Raw genomic sequence first — 19,090 nt, 5'->3', positions numbered from 1 at the left:
AGTGGAAGACGTACTGATCGAGGTTGGAGATTTGATTTTCCCAGCAGACTTCTATGTTCTAGATACCGGACCTGAAACTGGAAAGAATGCCATACTATTGGGAAGGCCGTTCATGATGACCGCCGGAACCAAGATCGATATGAAAACCGGAATCTTGACATGTGAGTTCGACGGAGTTCAAGTGGAATTCAATATCTATGAGACCATGAAGAGGAAACAAGAAATGGAGACGGTGGACATGGTCGATGTATTTGAACCCTTGGTTCAAGAACAAGGAATTACTTTCGGTTCCAGGGATACCACAGAAAAGGTGATTCAATATGGTCTGACTGATCGGGATGCTGAACATATGGAGGACGATGAAATGAAGGAAGCTATCATGGAACTTTACTCCCTCCGAGAAAGCACTTTAGAAGCCGAGGTGGAGGTAGACCTGAAGATCAATGAATTAATCCAGGAAGTCTATCTAGCTGGGGGAGCAGAGGCAAGCAAACCGGAGTTATTGGCTCAGTATGGGCAGAACGAGAAGCTGTTACCTTCAATTCAGAAAGCACCCATTTTGGAGCTCAAACAATTACCTAAGCATTTACAGTATGCTTATTTGGGACCAGAAGAGACGTTACCAGTTATCATCAGTTCTGATCTAACCGTCGTGCAGCAAGACCGATTGGTCAGAGTATTACGAGAGAACAGGGAAGCCATCGGTTGGACCTTAGCTGATATAAAAGGCATCAGTCCTACGGAGTGCATGCATCACATTTACCTTGAGGAGGGAGCCAAGCCCGTTCGAGATTCTCAAAGGAAGATGAACCCGGTCATGAAAGAGGTAGTGCTGAAAGAAATTCTCAAGCTGTTGGAGTTGGGAATCATCTATCCCATATCCGATAGCCAATGGGTGAGTCCGGTCCATGTCGTACCGAAGAAGTCAGGGATACAGGTTGTGGAGAATGATCAAGGCGAGCTTGTGCCCACCCGTTTGCAAACTGGATGGAGAGTTTGCATTGATTATAGGAAGCTGAATGATGCAACCAGGAAGGACCACTTCCCACTGCCCTTTATCGACCAAATGTTGGAAAGGTTGGCCGGTAATGCCTATTACTGTTTTCTAGACGGATATTCTGGATACATGCAAATTTTTGTGGCACATGAGGACCAGGAGAAAACCACTTTCACCTGCGTATTTGGGACATTTGCATACCGGAGAATGCCGTTCGGAATCTGCAACGCACCGGGAACTTTTCAACGGTGTATGATGAGCATCTTCTCCGACCTATTGGAGAATTGCATTGAAGTATTCATGGATGACTTCACCGTATATGGTAGCTCTTTCGACACATGTTTGAAGCATCTAGAGCTTGTCTTGAAAAGATGTGTGGAGAAAAGCCTAGTCCTTAATTATGAAAAATGCCATTTTATGGTAAGGGAAGGAATAGTGCTTGGGCACGTGATTTCAGAAAGGGGTATTGAAGTGGCAAGGCGAAAGTCGATTCCATCGCCAAATTGCCCTACCCGACGACCGTAAAGCACATACGGGCATTCCTAGGCTATGCAGGCTTCTACCGGCGATTTATCAAAGATTTTGCTAAGATTGCACAGCCCATGACCAGACTTCTTCAACAAGATGTGCCGTTTGAATTTGATGATGATTGTAAGGAGGCATTCACAATTTTGAGAAACAAGTTGGTATCAGCCCCCATTATTCAACCACCAGTGTGGGACATACCGTTCGAGATCATGTGCGATGCCAGCAACCACGCCGTTGGAGCAGTACTGGGACAGAAGAAAGGCAAGGAGAGTTGCGTGATCTACTACGCATCCAAAACACTGAATCCAGCACAGTGTAGCTATACCACTACTGAGAAAGAACTCCTGGCGGTGGTATTTGCCATAGAAAAGTTTCGTTCCTACCTTTTGGGAACGAAGGCGGTGGTCTACACGGATCATGCCGCGTTGAAGTACTTGATGGCTAAGAAAGAATCCAAACCTCTACTCATCAGGTGGATTTTGCTATTACAAGAGTTCAATATAGAGATAAGGGACAAGAAAGGAGCTGCAAACCTCGTAGCAGACCATTTGAGCAGGTTGCAACTGGAAGAAGATGATGGTATGACCATTACTGATACCTTTCCAGACGAGAGACTTTATTCCATGAGCATCCTAGAGGAAGAAGAAGAACTATATGCCCTAACCAAGCAGGAGCCCTGGTATGCGGATATAGCTAACTATCTGATTACTAAGGAGTTACCCTCAGGATTGACAAGGTTCGAACAACGGAAGTTACTCGTGCAAGCACGATACTATCACTGGGAGGATCCATATCTCTGGAAGACTGGAGCAGATCAAGTCATACGGAGATGCATACCTGAGGATGAGCATGCCCAAATTTTGGACATGTGTCATGGAACAGCAAATAGCGGACATTTTGGAGGAAAGCGCACGGCCCACAGAATTTTGGAGAGTGGATTCTACTGGCCCACCATATTTGCGGATGCAAGGAAATGGGTACAGAGCTGCCCGAAGTGCCAGATGACTGGAGGGATTACCGCAAGAGATGAAATGCCACAAGTTCCAATCATGCCGGTCGAAATTTTCGACGTATGGGGGATTGACTTTATGGGACCCTTCCCAAAGTCAAAGAACTACGAATACATTCTGGTGGCAGTGGATTACGTATCAAAGTGGGTTGAAGCCAAGGCAACCGCAAGCAATGATGCCCATACCGTGGCAGGTTTTCTGAAGGAGCAAGTGTTCGGGAGATATGGTATCCCAAAATTCTAATCAGTGACCAAGGGTCTCACTTCTGTAATGCCATTATCAGATCGCTAACCAAGAAGATGGGGGTGACACACAAGGTCACCACTGCATATCACCCCCAAGCAAATGGACAAGCCGAGATTTCCAATAGGGAGATAAAGAGCATCCTGGAAAAGGTGGTGCACCCCAACCGTAAGGACTGGAGTGACCATTTGGGAGATGCGTTATGGGCATACAGAACTGCTTTCAAGACACCGATTGGGATGTCCCCGTTCCGTTTACTCTATGGGAAAAGATGTCATTTGCCTGTGGAGATCGAACATAAGGCGTACTGGGCAATTAAACAAATTAATCTCAGCATGACCCTAGCTGGAGAAGCAAGAAAATTGCAGCTGAGTGAGTTGGAAGAACTTCGGTTGGAAGCTTACGACAATGTAGTGCTCTATAAGGAGCGAACCAGAAGAATCCATGATGCCAAGATCAGGAAGAAGGAATTCGTGGTAGGACAAAAAGTCCTACTCTTCAATTCACGTTTCAAGATGATGGCTAGGAAGCTTCGCTCAAAATGGTCAGGACCATTCGTGATCAAAGAAATCTTTTCAAACGGAAGCATTGAAGTATATGATCACAATGGAGTTGATACGTTCGTGGTGAATGGGCACCGCCTTAAGCCCTATCACGAACTTGCTAAAGTAGAGGAGGAGAAGGAGGAATGCCACCTTCTCGACCCTGAGTATGAGTGAAAAGTGAAGGAAGGTCGAGCTCAAGACGGGAAACAAGAGCGCTTCCTGGGAGGCAACCCAGTGTGGATACTTCGGTATGATCTATACCGAATTTTCTTTTCTTTTCTTTTAAGTTGTTTTGTTTGTTTGGATGCACTAACTTGCAGGAGAGATGGGCCGGAGAAAACACATAGGCGGAGGCCCAGTGGTGATTTCAAACCCACTTTGCATTGCAAAGTGTGTAGGTCGAGGATTTGAAGTTTCGCAGGCAGAAGAGGGCTAACCGGGGAAGGCTGACGTCAGAAAGGCGGAGGCAGCAGTCTGACACGATGTGACGGAAACGTTTGGGTTTCCGAAGGGAATTTGAATTTCAAATTTTGGGAAGATTACTTTTTCCTTAATTCAAAATTCTGCCATAACCGTCACCCCCACTTCCCTTAAACACTACCCCACTTCTCCCAAAAACCCTAAATTTCCATAACCGCTACACACGATCTTCACCACTTCCCACCGCCTTCAATTTCAGTAACTGCTCGTACCAATTTAAAAACCACCCAGTTCCATAATTTCTTACCCAAAACCCTAACCTCTCAAGCACCTTCTAAATCCTAAGCACCCGCAATGGCGAAAACAAAAGGCGAGACTGGTTCCGGAAGCACTCAAGTTCCGGCAAAGAAGAAGGCTGCCAAGCCCCGACCTCCGACTAAACGGACCACCAGACGGACCGTATCTGAGGAAACATCTACCAGAGCTCCAGAAGATCCGGTCGCGATCAGTCAGGCGGAGGAGATAGAGCCAGAAGACGTTCCTGTGGAAGAGGAGCGCGAAGCAGAAAAAGAGGTGGCGGAGAAAATGGTCGAGGAACCAGAAAAGGCCATCGAGGAAGAACAAGTCGCACCTACCCCACCGGTGAAAAAGCCTAGGAAAGCTCTGAAGAAGGCAACTCCCGCTCGAACTGCCAAAGAGCGGGAACCTACTCCTATTTCCCCTGAACCACAAGCGCCATCTCTCGAAGAAGGGAAGACGGCAACAGCATTCGAAGAGGGAGAAGAAGAAGGAGAGGAGGCCACGCAAGAGATCGAGATGGAGACCTCCACCCCTCAGAGCAAGGTGGCGAGGGTTGGAGCAAAAAGGAAGTTGGACGTCACCAAGCCCCCTCTGCCCACGAAGACCAGACCGGCGGCGGCCAGAAGTAAGACGAAGGGAAATGAGGTTCAGAGCAGAACTAGGAGAGCAACCCCTGCTGAAAAAGGAAAGAGCAAGCAAGTTGAGGAAGATCCGGAGAGAACTGAGACCGTGGATAGCTCCAGGTCTGAGGAGGTTTTGGCGCCAAAGAAACCAACCTCCAGTACAGCCACTACTGCAAGGCCGAAGCTTGCACGAGACCTGATATTTGCTATGTCGTTGGCATGGTTGCAAGATATCAGTCGAACCCTGGACCAGGACACTGGACTGCGGTAAAGCATATTCTCAAGTACCTGAAACGGACTCGAGATTATAGGCTAGTTTACCAGTCAGACAGTCTATTTCCTTTGGTTTACACCGATTCGGATTTCCAGGCTGACCGGGATGAGAAGAGATCTACCTCTGGTTATGTGTTTACCTTGGGAGGTGGAGCCGTATCGTGGCGGAGTGCAAAGCAGAAGTGTATTGCAGACTCCACCATGGAAGCCGAGTATGTAGCTGCTTCGGAAGCTGCTAAAGAGGCTGTATGGTTCCGGAACTACCTCTTGGATCTAGGAGTAGTCCCTAATTTGCCTAAGAGTATCATAATTTATTGTGATAACTCGGGTGCAGTGGCAAATTCTAAGGAACCCAGGAGCCACAAGGCGTCAAAACACATAGAGAGAAAGTACCACATCATACGAGAAATCATAAACAGAGGAGATGTGCTAGTAGAAAAGATTGATACTTTGGAGAACCTAGCTGATCCTTTCACGAAAAGCTTACCGCAAAAGACCTATGAGAAGCATGCTCGAGGAATGGGATTGCGGTTGATGCCACCCACTTAGAGAAAAACTTTCAGTATAAGTGGGAGAGATGAAGTGAAGTTTTGTAATAGCTAGTATTTAGACACATTTTATACTAAAAGTTTTGCTTTAGTATAAGTGGGAGATTGTTGGATTTGTATACTGAAAACAAGAACTTTATGCTTGTATACAATGATTCCTGTTATTCACTATTCTTATCTCCTATCTGATTGTGTTCATGATTGCATATGTATGTTCTTTATCTCTGTATAAGTAGATTATATGGTGTGTTGTAGATCACAGAAGACCATATAATTGGAATAACCTTAAGAGATATAATATGATCACAACCGAAATAACTCTAGGACAAGTTATTGGTTTAGGCTGCAGTATAGATGGAAGTAGTTTGTCTTGGCTACTTGTCTATACTGGTACGTCATTACGTATTGATAGGACCACAGTTTGAGATGTATTCTTCTATCTGACTTAAGTGAAGAATCAAGATCTCGGTGACTTATGAATCTTAATACTAATAAGTATTCAGATATATATGTTAACTCGTATATCACTTTGACTTACTATGGGTGAAAATTATATACTAACTCGAGTACTCTGTATCTTGGGTGATAGCGGTTAATATATGATATTTGATTATCTGTATTAGTACCCGTATCCGGTATAGGATAATGACATCCCCTTAAGGAGCTCAATAAGGTTTATTACGCTAAATCCTGCAGGTTGATTAAGTTCAGGCGTAATAATAAAGATTGAGTGGTACTGCTTAAGGAATTATTAAGAGATTAATTAATTTAAGCTGTCAGAGCTCTAATTAATTAATGGATGTCGGATATTTTAAATACGGAGATTTAATAAGTCTAAATACAAGCCCCGACTCATCACCGGCAATAAAGGGGTAAGTCAATATCGGTTCTCTAGTGGAATGAACTGATATTTATAAATTAATTATGGTCTGGGCTGACCATGGATAAATTAATTTATTTGAGGCCCATCTTTATTCCTTGTATCTGGTCCATGGGCTGGCCCAATGTCTCCTAGCCCAAGAAGACAGAATTTTCGGCCCTCACTAAGAAAGTGGCGCCTCCTCCCCTTTTCTGTATTATTAAATACAGCTGTCAGCTCTCAGGAAAATACACTGATAAAAATTAGGGTTTTGAGAGCAGAGGGAGGCGCAAGAAACGTGTGAGGCTTTTCTGTCTTGGGAATTTCCATAGCTCGTTGTCCATCCAACGTTGGGAATTGAGCGGGATACAGTCGAGAAGATCAGAGCTGGAGTCAGAATCTTTCGACGCGATCATCAACCGTTTGTGCATCCGATTCTCAAGTAAGTTTTCCTAACACCTGTGTGCAGCTGTTAAATTCATAGGAGCATGTTAGGAATTAATCGTTGTATGATGAATTAATAATAATCCAAGAAACGATCATCGGGCAATCGAGTATTAATTCAATTTAATATTCCTTCACCATGACCCACCGTATGCCACCCCGAAAAGGCACGACAAAGCTCGGATAAACTTGGAGCTTCGGACTAACCATCACCTCAAGCATACTGAAGCTATTATCACGCCGAGAGAAGATAAGAGACACGCCCAGGTTGAGCAAAGAACGAAGCTGACTTGAGAGCCCATGCATCCAACCTCAGCGCACTAGGTGGCTGAAAAAACTACGAGAACTCGAGAAGCCAAAGAACCGCAGGACAACCTCAGCAACGGCCACCAGCTGCTGACGGAATGCCCCAAGTCAGGGAACCAAATGCGAACAAAAACATCACATGAGCACGATCGACCCAGCCTCCAGTGCACAAGAGGTCTGTAAAAAGGTCGTCGTACTCAAAACACCGGCAAGCTCCATGAAAGCCAGCTGAACACTGACGAGAGACGACCTGCCCCATGTTCCTTGATGAAATGCCGCCGAGTGAGACCACTTTCTAGAATTCAGAAATAGACAGTAGCATGATGTTGAGCATAGGAGCACAACGCAAGACCCAGTGAAACAGCAGACAAATCAGCCAAGAAAAACCTCGATGCGTATTAGAGAGACTCATGAGGTCTCTCCAATTGCGGAGCCACCCATGAAGCCCGACTCCCTAGAGCCCAACACCTAGCGCACTAGAATGTTGATAAAAGCTCCAGAAAATGCTCCAACCACAACCACCAAAACACCCGACCGACACACCAGAAGCTTAGAGCCGCAAATGAAGAGTAGCCATGTAGAGTCGCGGAGACATCAGAAACATTAAGGAGGTGATTGGTATGGTGGAATGGAGGTGGGAATGGAATGGTGATTCCTACCTCCATTCCATTCCTATGCTTGGTATAGTTTTATTTTAGGAATCACCATTGTTAAGGGAATCACCATTCCTTTACATATAGGAATCATCATTCCTTCCCTCCAGCATGGTATTACCCATTCCATTTCATTTCTAATTCACCTTAATTTAAGCTTTCATAAAATTACCCTTATATTTTTGCACCCTCATGTTACAGCGGGGTACACGATCCAGTGAACTTTTACAACTCAAACTAAAATAATCGATGCTAGGAAACTGAACTAAGAAAATAAACAAATTAGAAGTAACAAGAAAACTAGAAAGAAAATACAGCGAAATAAAAACAAACGTGAGAAAGGCGTCGAGTCAAGATGAAACTCTTCCCGCAAGAAGATTATCGCCTCGGTAGTGCTCACGGTGTTGGCGAATCTTCCCCAAAGGTAAAACGACGACGTCTCATAGGATGTAGCACCACAATCCGGCGAGCTCCGGCGAACGGAATAGGATCGAGAACTGAGCACGAGAATGATATTAGAGAGTAGTAGAGTATGCAGATTTTCTGTGTCGCCAACAATGCCATGCTCTAGACCTATTTATAGGCTACACATCAAGGGGGGAAATTAAGACTGCATTATGGGAATTAATCCACATAAAACTGTTGGGATGTTACACTATTTGAATTCTGAAGTTACATAATTCATTCTGCATCGATTCCAGAATTCAAAAGATGAGCAGTTTCGAAAACTGCTACAGCTCTTCAAGGCTTGGGTGGGCTGAACGGGTGGGCTTCAGCTGGGCTGAAAACAAATACAATTGGGCCGAGAATTATCAATCCAAAAGAGGCCATAAGTATTTTGTCCAAAAAATTATATAGTTTGGACCCAAAGACCACCCAAAGCACCAATTGCCAAGATCCAAGTCCTTGGCCGCGGCCCGTACCCGACCCGCCCGTCCGGCGGCGTCGTTGTCGTCCGTCCGATCGATCGATCGTCGGCGGCGGCGCGCGTGTGTGTGCGCGCGCGAGGCCAAGGCCTTCATCCAAGCCCACTAGCAAGCCCACAAGTTATTAGCTCCATGAGCATTGTTATTCTTATACAAGAGTATTCTTCCCTTGTTTTCCAATGTGGGACAATAGCACTTCACAAGTGTTATTTCCTTTCTCAACATCCAAACTTTGATATACAATATCTCACTCACCGGAAATTGGTTTTGAGACTTCAAGTATACCACGTTCATCTACTCGAGACGTAGATTAACATCCAATAATTATTTCAATTAAATAATAAATATTTAACTAAATAATTAATTTCAGAAATGGTCTAAAAACCATATTTCCAACAATCCCCCACATGAGTGAGAAAGCCGTATGCAGATGTATGCAGACACTTAGCTCAGTCCTCTTAAGAAACAATATTGCATTTAGATAGGTAGCTTGTGGCTTTGAACCTACCATAGTCAATCTTATCGAGTATACCGGCGACCTAGTGGATATGGTTCCTTGAACTAGTCCTCCTCGGTGTATACTAAGTCAACAATATTGACACAATATTGCTTCAATCCTCATTCGTTCTTACGTTTGTGTCCATTACGGGCCTTGGAACACCCTTTTAGATTCATAAGTGTTTCAATCGAAGCGGCCACACTTCACACTTATATAGGTAACTCTTAATGACTCATCCAAAAACACCTAACGGATGGACTCGAATTTATACGAGGTCGTCCTAGGGTGGTAAGGTGACTCAAGTCGTCTCACAAGGAAGACTTAGCAGGGCTTTAATCGTATTGCTCACGAGAACTGAAAGGAAATCTAAACACTCTAATCGGGTAATTGGGTCTGTCACTAACTCGCTCTCTAATCACCAAGGCATAAACAAAAAGAACAGGAAACATTAACTAACGTAGAAAACATATAAGAACTAAGAGCATGCAATTGAGCATTAAACCAATCAACTAGGGTTTTAATCTAGAGCTTTAAACAAACGATCATATTCATAACCTTCAATCAATTCGAAACCAAAGCATGAAAACTAAAACAAGCATTCGATTCAAGCACAATGAAAACCTTAATCACCATAAAAGAAATCTCTAAACATTCACCAACAAGAAAAGAAAAGCGTAAGCAATAGCAACGAACTACGAATCACGTAGATTATCAAACTCAACGACAATGATCTCCAATCATCACATTTATCAAAAGCATAAAACAAAGATTCAAATAAACTAAAGGATTCATAAACCAAGAGAAACAATCGAGTTCTTACAAACGTAGTGATCCGAGTGAAAACAATTCCAACGGAATGAAACGATCAAGCAACGACAATCCAATGAATCTGAGTACGAAAGTTGATGTTTAAAATCTCTAAAAACCAAAGGAAAATAATGGAAAATCGCCCTAGAGGCTGCTGTGTTCGAAGGTGTGAAGAAAAACCCTAAAAATGGGTTTTTATACGAAAATCCGTAACTGCCGGATTTGAACAGGCACGGCGGCCGCCGTGGGACGGCGGCGCCGTGAGGCCCCTTCGCAGATCGCACCCAAAACTTGCACGGCCCGCGCCGTGGGGCCGCACCCGCAGTCCTGACGGCGGCCGCCGTGGGACGGCGGCGGCTGTGAGCTTTTCCTCCGAAACTGCTCCAAACGATGCCAACACGCGCGGTAACTCCTAATCCCTGCATACGACAGTAGCATACCCAAAAAGATCATCGAGCACGTGAAATACAAGGCAAAAGTCATGAAAACACGCTCGAAAGCACAGCAGAACATACGCAAAAACTGCCCAAATACGTGGTAAACAACCCCCCCACACTTAAATCCTTGCTTGTCCTCAAGCAACAAACACAAAATCGAAAGAAAACCCACAAGCGATTCTTCTCACCAAGCAAACACAAACCAATCCAAGTTCTCCAAGAAATCAATGTCCCCCAATCAAGTGTTCAAAGCTAAGATTTAAAAGTGCAACAACAAGGTGATACAACTCAATCCGATCAGACCCAATTCTCCGCTAAGGGTGAATTTCCTAATGCAATTTCCTTTACAATCATGTCTCATTCCTTTTTCATATTCTTTCATTTTTCTCCTTTTTTTTTTTTTGGGTTAAGTTATTTTTGCTCTTGATAGATGGGCCATAATTCACGAGATTGAACTTTTGGGGGTGACCCAAAATGTTCTCGTGTGGTTACCCATGCTCATAATGAAATCATTAGAGGAGCAGAGACCCAGGCTATCAGAAACTCAACAACCAACCAAACAATTCAAAACAGAGACAGACATTAGGCAATTGCACTGAAAATACTCCCCTTAGCATCTACCAGACAAATCACGTCAAGAGTTGCTCAACAGGGTGTTGCGCCAAAACCTTAGGCTACTTACACTTCAATGAGAACACATCAATCAAGAAAAACAAGGACAGCAAACCAAACAAACACAATCCCGAATCGCCAGCGAATCACTATCAATCATGTGATGTACTTAAGGCAGGCAAGAAAACAAGAGAAGGGGACCATTTGCCCCAAGACAAGTAAAACAGGGCACCACACCCAAGCATGCAACGCAAAGATAAGGCATCATAAAAACTGCATGCGGCACAACCAACAACGCAACCAAGGCAGAACCATAAAACCCCCAAAACTCATAAATCACGCCCCTCCCCCACAGAGAAAAACATGCACTGTCCTCAGGGCACAAAAAGAGAAAGTTTAAGAACATCCCTGGATAGGAGTGCAGCCAACACGGCGACGGCGGTAGAGAGGGCGGCGACCACAACCTGTAAAACGAGCAACCAGAAAAACCCACAAAAGAAGACAGCATAAAACAAGAAAGAAAAGAAAACAAAGTAAAAGGAAATAAAACAAAATGTATAAAGGTGGGTAAAAGGAATGCTCAGTTGGGGCCCCGAGGGGGGCCCGGGGGAGGGTGCCAGAACTGGTCCTGGTTCTGCAACGAGAAGGCGGCCCACTGTCTCTCTAGGTCGGCGAGGTAGTAGTTGGTGTCGGTTAGTCCGTGGTTGGCGTTAGTGAGGCCCTGGTTGTATTCGCCAAACCGAGCATCAAATGACGACACCTGTTCACGCAGACGCGTGACCTCTCCGCCAATGGTGTTCACCTGGCCGTAGACGTCGCCCAACTGCGCATGCATGGGCGTCACATAACCACCAAGATGGTCCAGATGACCAGATATGTCGTCGATCCTAGCATAGAGGCCGCCCACCGAGTCCTCCACTGAATCAAAACGGGAGGAGACCTCCTGGCGGAACTGGCCAAAGGACTCGTCAAAATGGGCCTGAAACTGCTGAAAGGCATTTGAGGGGCCGGTCTCAGGATTATAAACGAAAGCAGGTGGTGGCACAGGTTCTTCGTACTCCGCCTCATCATCGTCCTCATCATTGTCATCTACGACATGGTGCGCCGCGGATGACGTGCCCTCGCCCCGTTGTAATTGCTGCAAAATGGAACGGACTTTGGGGCGTTTGGCCTGTGGAATGATGGTGAAGTCTTTGGCCACAAATGTCTTGAGCTCAGAGTGATCAATCGCCCTTGTCTCAGCGGCGCGCAGGTGTGCGGGGACCTGGGTCGGCGGGAAGAGGCCGAAATGGAGGGCCAGGGCGGTAGAGATGGGGCTCAGGGAAGGCTTGAAACCCCCATACCGGGCCATGCTATGAAGCTGGTTCCAAATGACGGTCGTGGCGTCAATCTTCTTCTTTCGCTTTGCACACCAAAGCATATAGAGTTCGGTCTCATTGACTTTGTTCGCCTGCTCTTTGCCCAGAATGCAGAATGACAGGAACTTGTGGAGCACGCCGATGTCGGCGTCAATGAGTTGGTTGCTCGGGGCCCCCTGGCCTGTCCAAGTGGGAAATCCAGTCAGTTCTTTCCAAGCATTAGCCGGTACCCACGTATCCGGGAGTCCCTTCAATCGCTTTGGGTGAAACCCAAAGGCTTCACTCATGATCCCGTAGGTGACGACGCATGGCTTATTGAGCATGCGGCAATGTAGCTGGGACTTGTCGGCGGTCATGTTGAGAGTGCAAAGGAACTCCAAGTGTAATGGAAGCAAACCCGGCGGCGTGGTTTGAGAAAACTTGAAGAGTCCCAAACTCTTCAAATGTGTCGTTATGTCTTGGTCAAGTTGCACCCTTCGGAGCAGTGGCCAATCGAGACATCGAGGCTGAGTAACCTTCTTCCCTTTCAGGGCCGTCCATCGAGTGCCCTCCCAGTCTTCAAAGATAGCAAAAGGAGCATTATAGACATGCCGAATGTCCTTCGGTGGTGAGGGAGGGCGGGGGATAGGCGAGGCCGGCTGGCGGCTAGAAGAGGCCGGCTGGCGGCTGGAAGAGGCCGGCTGGCGGCTAGAAGCGGCCGAAGGGCTAGGCGGGGCCTCATCCTCGTCTTCGTCGACTACGAGGTGGCGGCGTCGCTTGTAGGTGGTGAGAGGCGCCATGGGATGAGGTGGATGGAGGTGAACAGCGGAGGTAGTGCAGACGGCGGGGGCGGTCCGGACGGCGGCGACCGTGAAGAAAGCGACGGCTGGGGAGCAAGGCGGCGGCCGTGTGGACGGCGGCGGCTGTGGAGCACGGCGGCGGCCGTGGTCTGCTGAAGGGGACGCTGCAAGGCGGAGGCCGGGAGTCGCTGCGGCGGTGGGTGTTACAGCGGCGGTGTCTGAGCGTCGGCGGCGACAGGTGAGAGAGGTTAGGGGTAGGGGGCGGAGGGAAATAGGTAGTGGTGGTGGTTTGGAGGGCAGCGGTGGAGGTGGTGAGTGGTGGCGGTGGCTGTTTAGTGGTGGTGGGTGGCAGCGGGTGGTGGTGTTGTTCAGGTGGTGGTGGAGGTGGTGACTGCGGTCGGCGGTGGGCGGCGCTTGGTAGTGGGACGGTGGTTATGGAGAATGGAAGAGAGAGATGGTGAGGGAGGCGGAAGGGGGGGGCTGAAGGGGTTAGGGTTTAGATTTTATAGGGAGGGGGCGGGCTGGGCTGGGTTGGGCGGGCTGGGCTGGGGCTGACGGCGGCCGCCGTGGCACGGCGCCGCCGTGCACCCCCTACGGGGTTTTGGGTTGAAAAAGGGGAAAAAGGTGGGAGATCGGGGTCACGGCGCCCGCTGTGGAACGGCGGCGCCGTGGACGGCGGCTGCCGTGGGACGGCGCCGCCACCCCCCCCTTTCGGCTTTTTGCTGATTTTGTGGGGCTGTGGCTGGTCAAAGGCTGGGCGGCGCCCGCCGTGACACGGCGGCGCCGCGGGCGGCGCCCGCCGTGGGGCGGCGCCGCCGTACCTTCCTTTCGGCTCTTGGATAATATGGCTGTCCAGCAGCGAAATGTGCATCCTTCAAGCTCGTGGACAGTCCGATAAGCCGATTTCCTGCGACACCACAAAAGAACACCAATAAAAACCCAGCTAGACCCAACAACAACAGGATAAAGCACCTCAAGAACTCACTCCACACAAAACAAAAAGGAAAAGAGAAGAGAAAGAAACGTGGGTTGCCTCCCACGAAGCGCTCTAGTTAAGGTCGAGAGCTCGACGGTATCGAGCTTGTCAAAATGTTGGGTCGTGGAGTACTTGGGACTCCACTACAACGGCAACTACTTCATGCTCCAAGTAGGGCTTCACCCTATGCCCGTTGACCGTAAATTGCTCATCCGTGCCTTCCTTGGTTAAGATCACAGCGCCATGAGGGAGAATCTCCTTAAGAATGAAAGGGCCACTCCAACGAGACTTTAGCTTGCCCGGGAAGAGTTTCAACCTAGAGTTGAACAAAAGAACCTTCATTCCGGGTTGGAGATTCTTGGGCACAATACGGCTATCGTGCAACCTCTTGACCTTGTCTTTGTAGATCCTTGCATTCTCGTACGCCTCGTTGCGCAATTCATCGAGTTCTTCCATTTGCAAGGCTCTATGCTTCCCCGCGGTAGTAATGTCGCAATTTGTGGCCTTGATTGTCCAATAAGCTCGGTGCTCAACTTCCACCGGTAAGTGGCATGCTTTACCGTAGACAAGGCGATAAGGGCTCATTCCCAGGACTCCTTTGAAGGCGGTGCGATACGCCCACAAGGCATCATTGAGCTTAAGGGACCAATCCTTACGGGAAGGTTGGACCGTCTTTTCCAGTACGCCCTTGATTTGCCGATTACTTGTTTCTGCTTGGCCCGAGGTCTGAGGATGATAAGGTGTGGCCACCTTGTGAGTGATGCCGTTTTTCCTCATAAGCTTCTCAAAAAGCTTGTTGCAGAAGTGTTTACCGCCATCACTAATGATGGCCTTGGGGAATCCAAACCTACACAATATGTTCTCCTGCACAAACTTTAAAACGACATTAGCATCACATGTCCTTGTGGGGATGGCCTCGACCCACTTGGACACATAATCGACGGCAAGTAAGATATACTCAAAACCGTAAGACATAGGAAAAGGGCCCATGAAATCAATGCCCCACACATCAAAAATCTCAACCACAAGAATGCTTGTGAGAGGCATTTCATTCCTACGCCCAATGTTACCAACTCTTTGGCACCGATCACAAGCAAGATAAAAAGAATGAGCATCTTTGAAAAGAGTGGGCCAAAACAAACAGGATTGGAGGACCTTATGAGCCGTCTTTTGTCCACCAAAATGTCCACCACAATGGGCTTCATGGCAGAGCCTCAACACTTGTTGTTGCTCCACATCCGGGATGCATCTCCGAATCACCTCGTCCTTTCCCAACTTGAAGAGATAAGGGTCTTCCCAATAGTATTGCCTGCAAGTAGCCAAAAACCTTTTCCTCTCTTGGGATGTTAGATCGGGTCTTAATTCACCACAAGCAAGGTAATTGACAATATCCGCAAACCAAGGCACAGAGGCAATTTCATAAGTATGTTCAAACGGGAAGGACTCATGTATGACATCTTGACTCGATTCAACCACATTGTGCTCAAGTCTAGATAAGTGATCGGCAACGGAGTTTTCACTCCCCTTTCTATCCTTAATCTCAAGATCAAACTCTTGCAGTAATAGAATCCAACGGATAAGGCGTGGCTTAGCTTGGGACTTAGTCAACAAATACCTTAGAGCCGCATGATCACTATGGACAATTACTTTAGAGCCTATGATATAAGCACGAAACTTGTCTAAAGCAAAGACCACAGCAAGCAACTCTTTTTCAGTGGTGGTGTAATTCACTTGTGCGCTATTCAAAGTCAAGCTAGCATAGTAAATGACACGCAACATTTTATCCACACGTTGACCAAGAACGGCTCCCACAGCAGAGTTTGACGCATCACACATAATCTCAAAAGGCAAAGACCAATTGGGTGCAACAACAACAGGTGCAGTGCTCAACTTAAGCTTCAACAATTCAAAAGCATGCATACAGGTTTCATTAAAATCAAAATCCACATCTTGAGCAAGTAGACGACATAAAGGTTGGGTAATTTTAGAGAAATCCTTAATGAAACGTCGGTAAAACCCGGCATGACCTAGGAAACTCCGTATACCTTTCACATCAATTGGTGGGGGTAATTTTTCAATCACCTCCACCTTAGCCCTATCAACCTCTATACCATCTTTTGACACCACGTGGCCAAGAACGATGCCACTAGTCACCATGAAGTGACTCTTTTCCCAACTAAAAGTTAGCCCACTCTCTATACACCTTTTCAAAACCAAATTAATTTTACCCAAGCAATCACTATACGAATTTCCAAACACGGAAAAGTCACCCATGAAAATTTCAACAAAATCACCTATCATTTCCGCGAAAATCGACATCATGCACCGTTGGAAGGTCCCCGGTGCATTGCACAGCCCAAAAGGCATCCTCTTCCACGCAAAGGTACCAAATGGGGTTGTGAACGCCGTCTTGTCCTGGTCCTCCGGCGCGATTGCTATTTGGTAATAACCTGACAAATCATCAAGGAAAGAGTAAAAATCATGGCCAGCTAAACGATCCAACATTTGATCAATGAAAAGAAGCGGAAAATGATCCTTCTTTGTGACGGCGTTTAGCTTCCTGTAGTCAATACACATACGTCAACCCGTGACCGGGCAGGTCGGCACCAGCTCCTTGTTGTCATTCAGGACAACCGTGATTCCTCCCTTCTTGGGCACCACATGCACCGGGCTTACCCACTCACTATCGGCGATAGGGTAAATGATCCCTTCCGCTAATAGCTTGAGTATCTCCTTGCGTACTACCTCCATGAGGACGGGGTTGAGTCTTCGTTGACCATCCCTCTTAGGTGTTGCTCCATCCTCGAGGTGAATCCGATGCATGCATGTGGCGGGGCTAATACCACTAATGTCGGCAAGGCCCCAACCAAATGCCAACTTGTTGCTCCTTAGCACTCCCATCAACGCCAGTTCTTGCTCATGCGTGAGCTCGGCGGATATTATCACGGGCTTCTCCTCTCCTTCTTCCAAGTACACATATTTGCACTTCGTGGCCTCTTCTAGCACCACAGGCTCATCAATGGGGAGTTTGTCTCTTCGTTCTCTCTCTCTTTCCTCGGCTTCCCGAGCAAACTCCTCCATGTCCGCCGATCCTGCAAAGACCTCCACTATCTCTTGTTCCTGCGCAAAAACCATCTCGACGAGGCCATCAATAGCATCTATATAAGAGCATTCATTAGTGAAAGAAGATGATGGCAAAGCGCGACTATGATGCACAGAAAAAGACACGGACTCTCCTAACACGGTCATTTTTATTGTTCCATTTTTCACATCAATCAACGTGTTAGTGGTGGCCATGAATGGTCTTCCTAGCAGTAAAGTGTGTTCCTTGCCATTCTCATGGACTTCTCCTATCTCAAGCACAACAAAATCGACAGGCACAATCAAACCACCCACTTTAACTAGGATATCCTCAATAACCCCGCGAGGATACCTAACTGATCTATCAGCCAATTGTAAGCACATTCGAGTGGGTTTTAAATCGCCTAACTCTAGTTGCTTAAAAATAGAGTACGGCATCAAATTAATCCCTGCCCCCAAATCAAGCATACCAGAGGCCTCCTTACCGTTCCCCAAAGCAATATTGATAACAAAACTACCTGGATCTCGTTGCTTAGGTGGCAAGGGCTGCTGCATGATGGAATTGGCAACCTCGGACACAAGAATCTTCTCGTTGTCAACAAACTTCCTCTTCTTAGACGCCAGTTCCTTGAAGAACTTCACGTAAGCCGGGACATTTCTGATCACGTCCAGAAGTGGCAAGTTCACGTTCACCTTTGCCAACATGTTGTAGAAATCGGTGAACTGTTGGTCCAGCTTTTCATTCTTCAACCGGCTTGGGTAGGGAACCGGTGGCTTGTATGGCTTGGCAGCCTTGTGGAGCTTCACCTCGGGCTCCTTCTCTTTCTCCTTTTCCTCCTCCCTTGGCTGCAGCGGCTCCTTTACTTGCTCTTCCATGCGAGCTTCTTTGGGTGGTTCTTCCACAGGGGCTTCCACTTTGTTATTCACCACCTTTCCATTGCGTAAAACAGTAACTGCTTGGGCTTGGTGGGGCTGCAATCCTTGTCCATGGAGCTTCCCTGGTTGTTGCTGCTGCTGCATCTGGTTCAATGTCCCGGAGAGCTGCCCAACGGTTGTCTCGAGACGCTTGATTGTAGCCGACTGGGACTCCATGCTCTGCTTGGTCATCTCCATAAAAGATTGCATGGTGTCCTCGAGAGTCGGCTTCTGCGGTTGGGCTTGCTTCTGAAACTGTTGGGAAGCAGTCTGAAATTGCTGCTGTTGCTGCTGAAAATTCCCCTGCTGCATAGGGAGTTGTTGGTACTGCTGATACTGCGGGGGCTGCTGCTGGTAAGCTTGAGGGTAGTTCTGCTGCTGAGGAAAAGGGAACTGCTGTTGAAGTGGGTAGAACTGCTGCTGGTTCTGATACCCAAATTGCTGAGGAGGACGGCGGAATTGATTTCCTTGATTTGATCCCGACCCTTGGCCAGGCATTTGGTTCCTCCATCCAGAATTCTGCTGAGTTCGCCACCCCGAGTTGGAATTCTGTTGCCCTTGATTAAACATGGGCCTCTGTTCAAATTGAGGTCTCCCCTGGTATCCCTGAGCAGCATAGACCTCTGCCTCCCCTTCAGGTGTGAACTCCCCCATTCGGTGGCACTCGTTAGTTCCGTGGCTAAAATCGCCACAAATGCCACACCCTTCTGCTGGCGGTGCCTGAGCTGGCGGTGCTTGAGCTGGCGGTGCTTGAACGGGTTGAGGCTCCACCTGATTCATTCTTAGATGCTGAACTTGCCTCATCAGGTCCGCTACTTGCTTCTGCAGCTCATTGTTTGGGGCTACAGCATTGGCTTCGACCCTCCTTCCTCTGACTGATTTTTGTTGAGAACTCGCGGCAAGTGTGTTGAAGATCTCCTTGAGCTCATCAGCCGTCTTTCGGGCAATGTT

At 47.4% G+C, this 19,090-nt stretch overlaps 1 protein-coding gene across 1 annotated transcript; it reads right to left on the bottom strand.

The window, feature by feature from the left end:
* Nucleotides 1-16,723: 16,723 nt before the first annotated feature.
* LOC131018453 (uncharacterized) lies at nucleotides 16,724-18,637 on the bottom strand. Its single transcript, XM_057947173.1, has one exon. The coding sequence runs from the start codon at nucleotides 18,635-18,637 to the stop codon at nucleotides 16,724-16,726; it is 1,914 nt and encodes a 637-aa protein (XP_057803156.1).
* Nucleotides 18,638-19,090: the final 453 nt, after the last annotated feature.

This window comes from Salvia miltiorrhiza, chromosome 3 (assembly GCF_028751815.1).
Source record: "Salvia miltiorrhiza cultivar Shanhuang (shh) chromosome 3, IMPLAD_Smil_shh, whole genome shotgun sequence".
Lineage (NCBI taxonomy): Eukaryota > Viridiplantae > Streptophyta > Magnoliopsida > Lamiales > Lamiaceae > Salvia > Salvia miltiorrhiza.
Note: the sequence above shows the minus strand (reverse complement) of the source record. Positions and strands in the feature narration are given on the sequence as shown.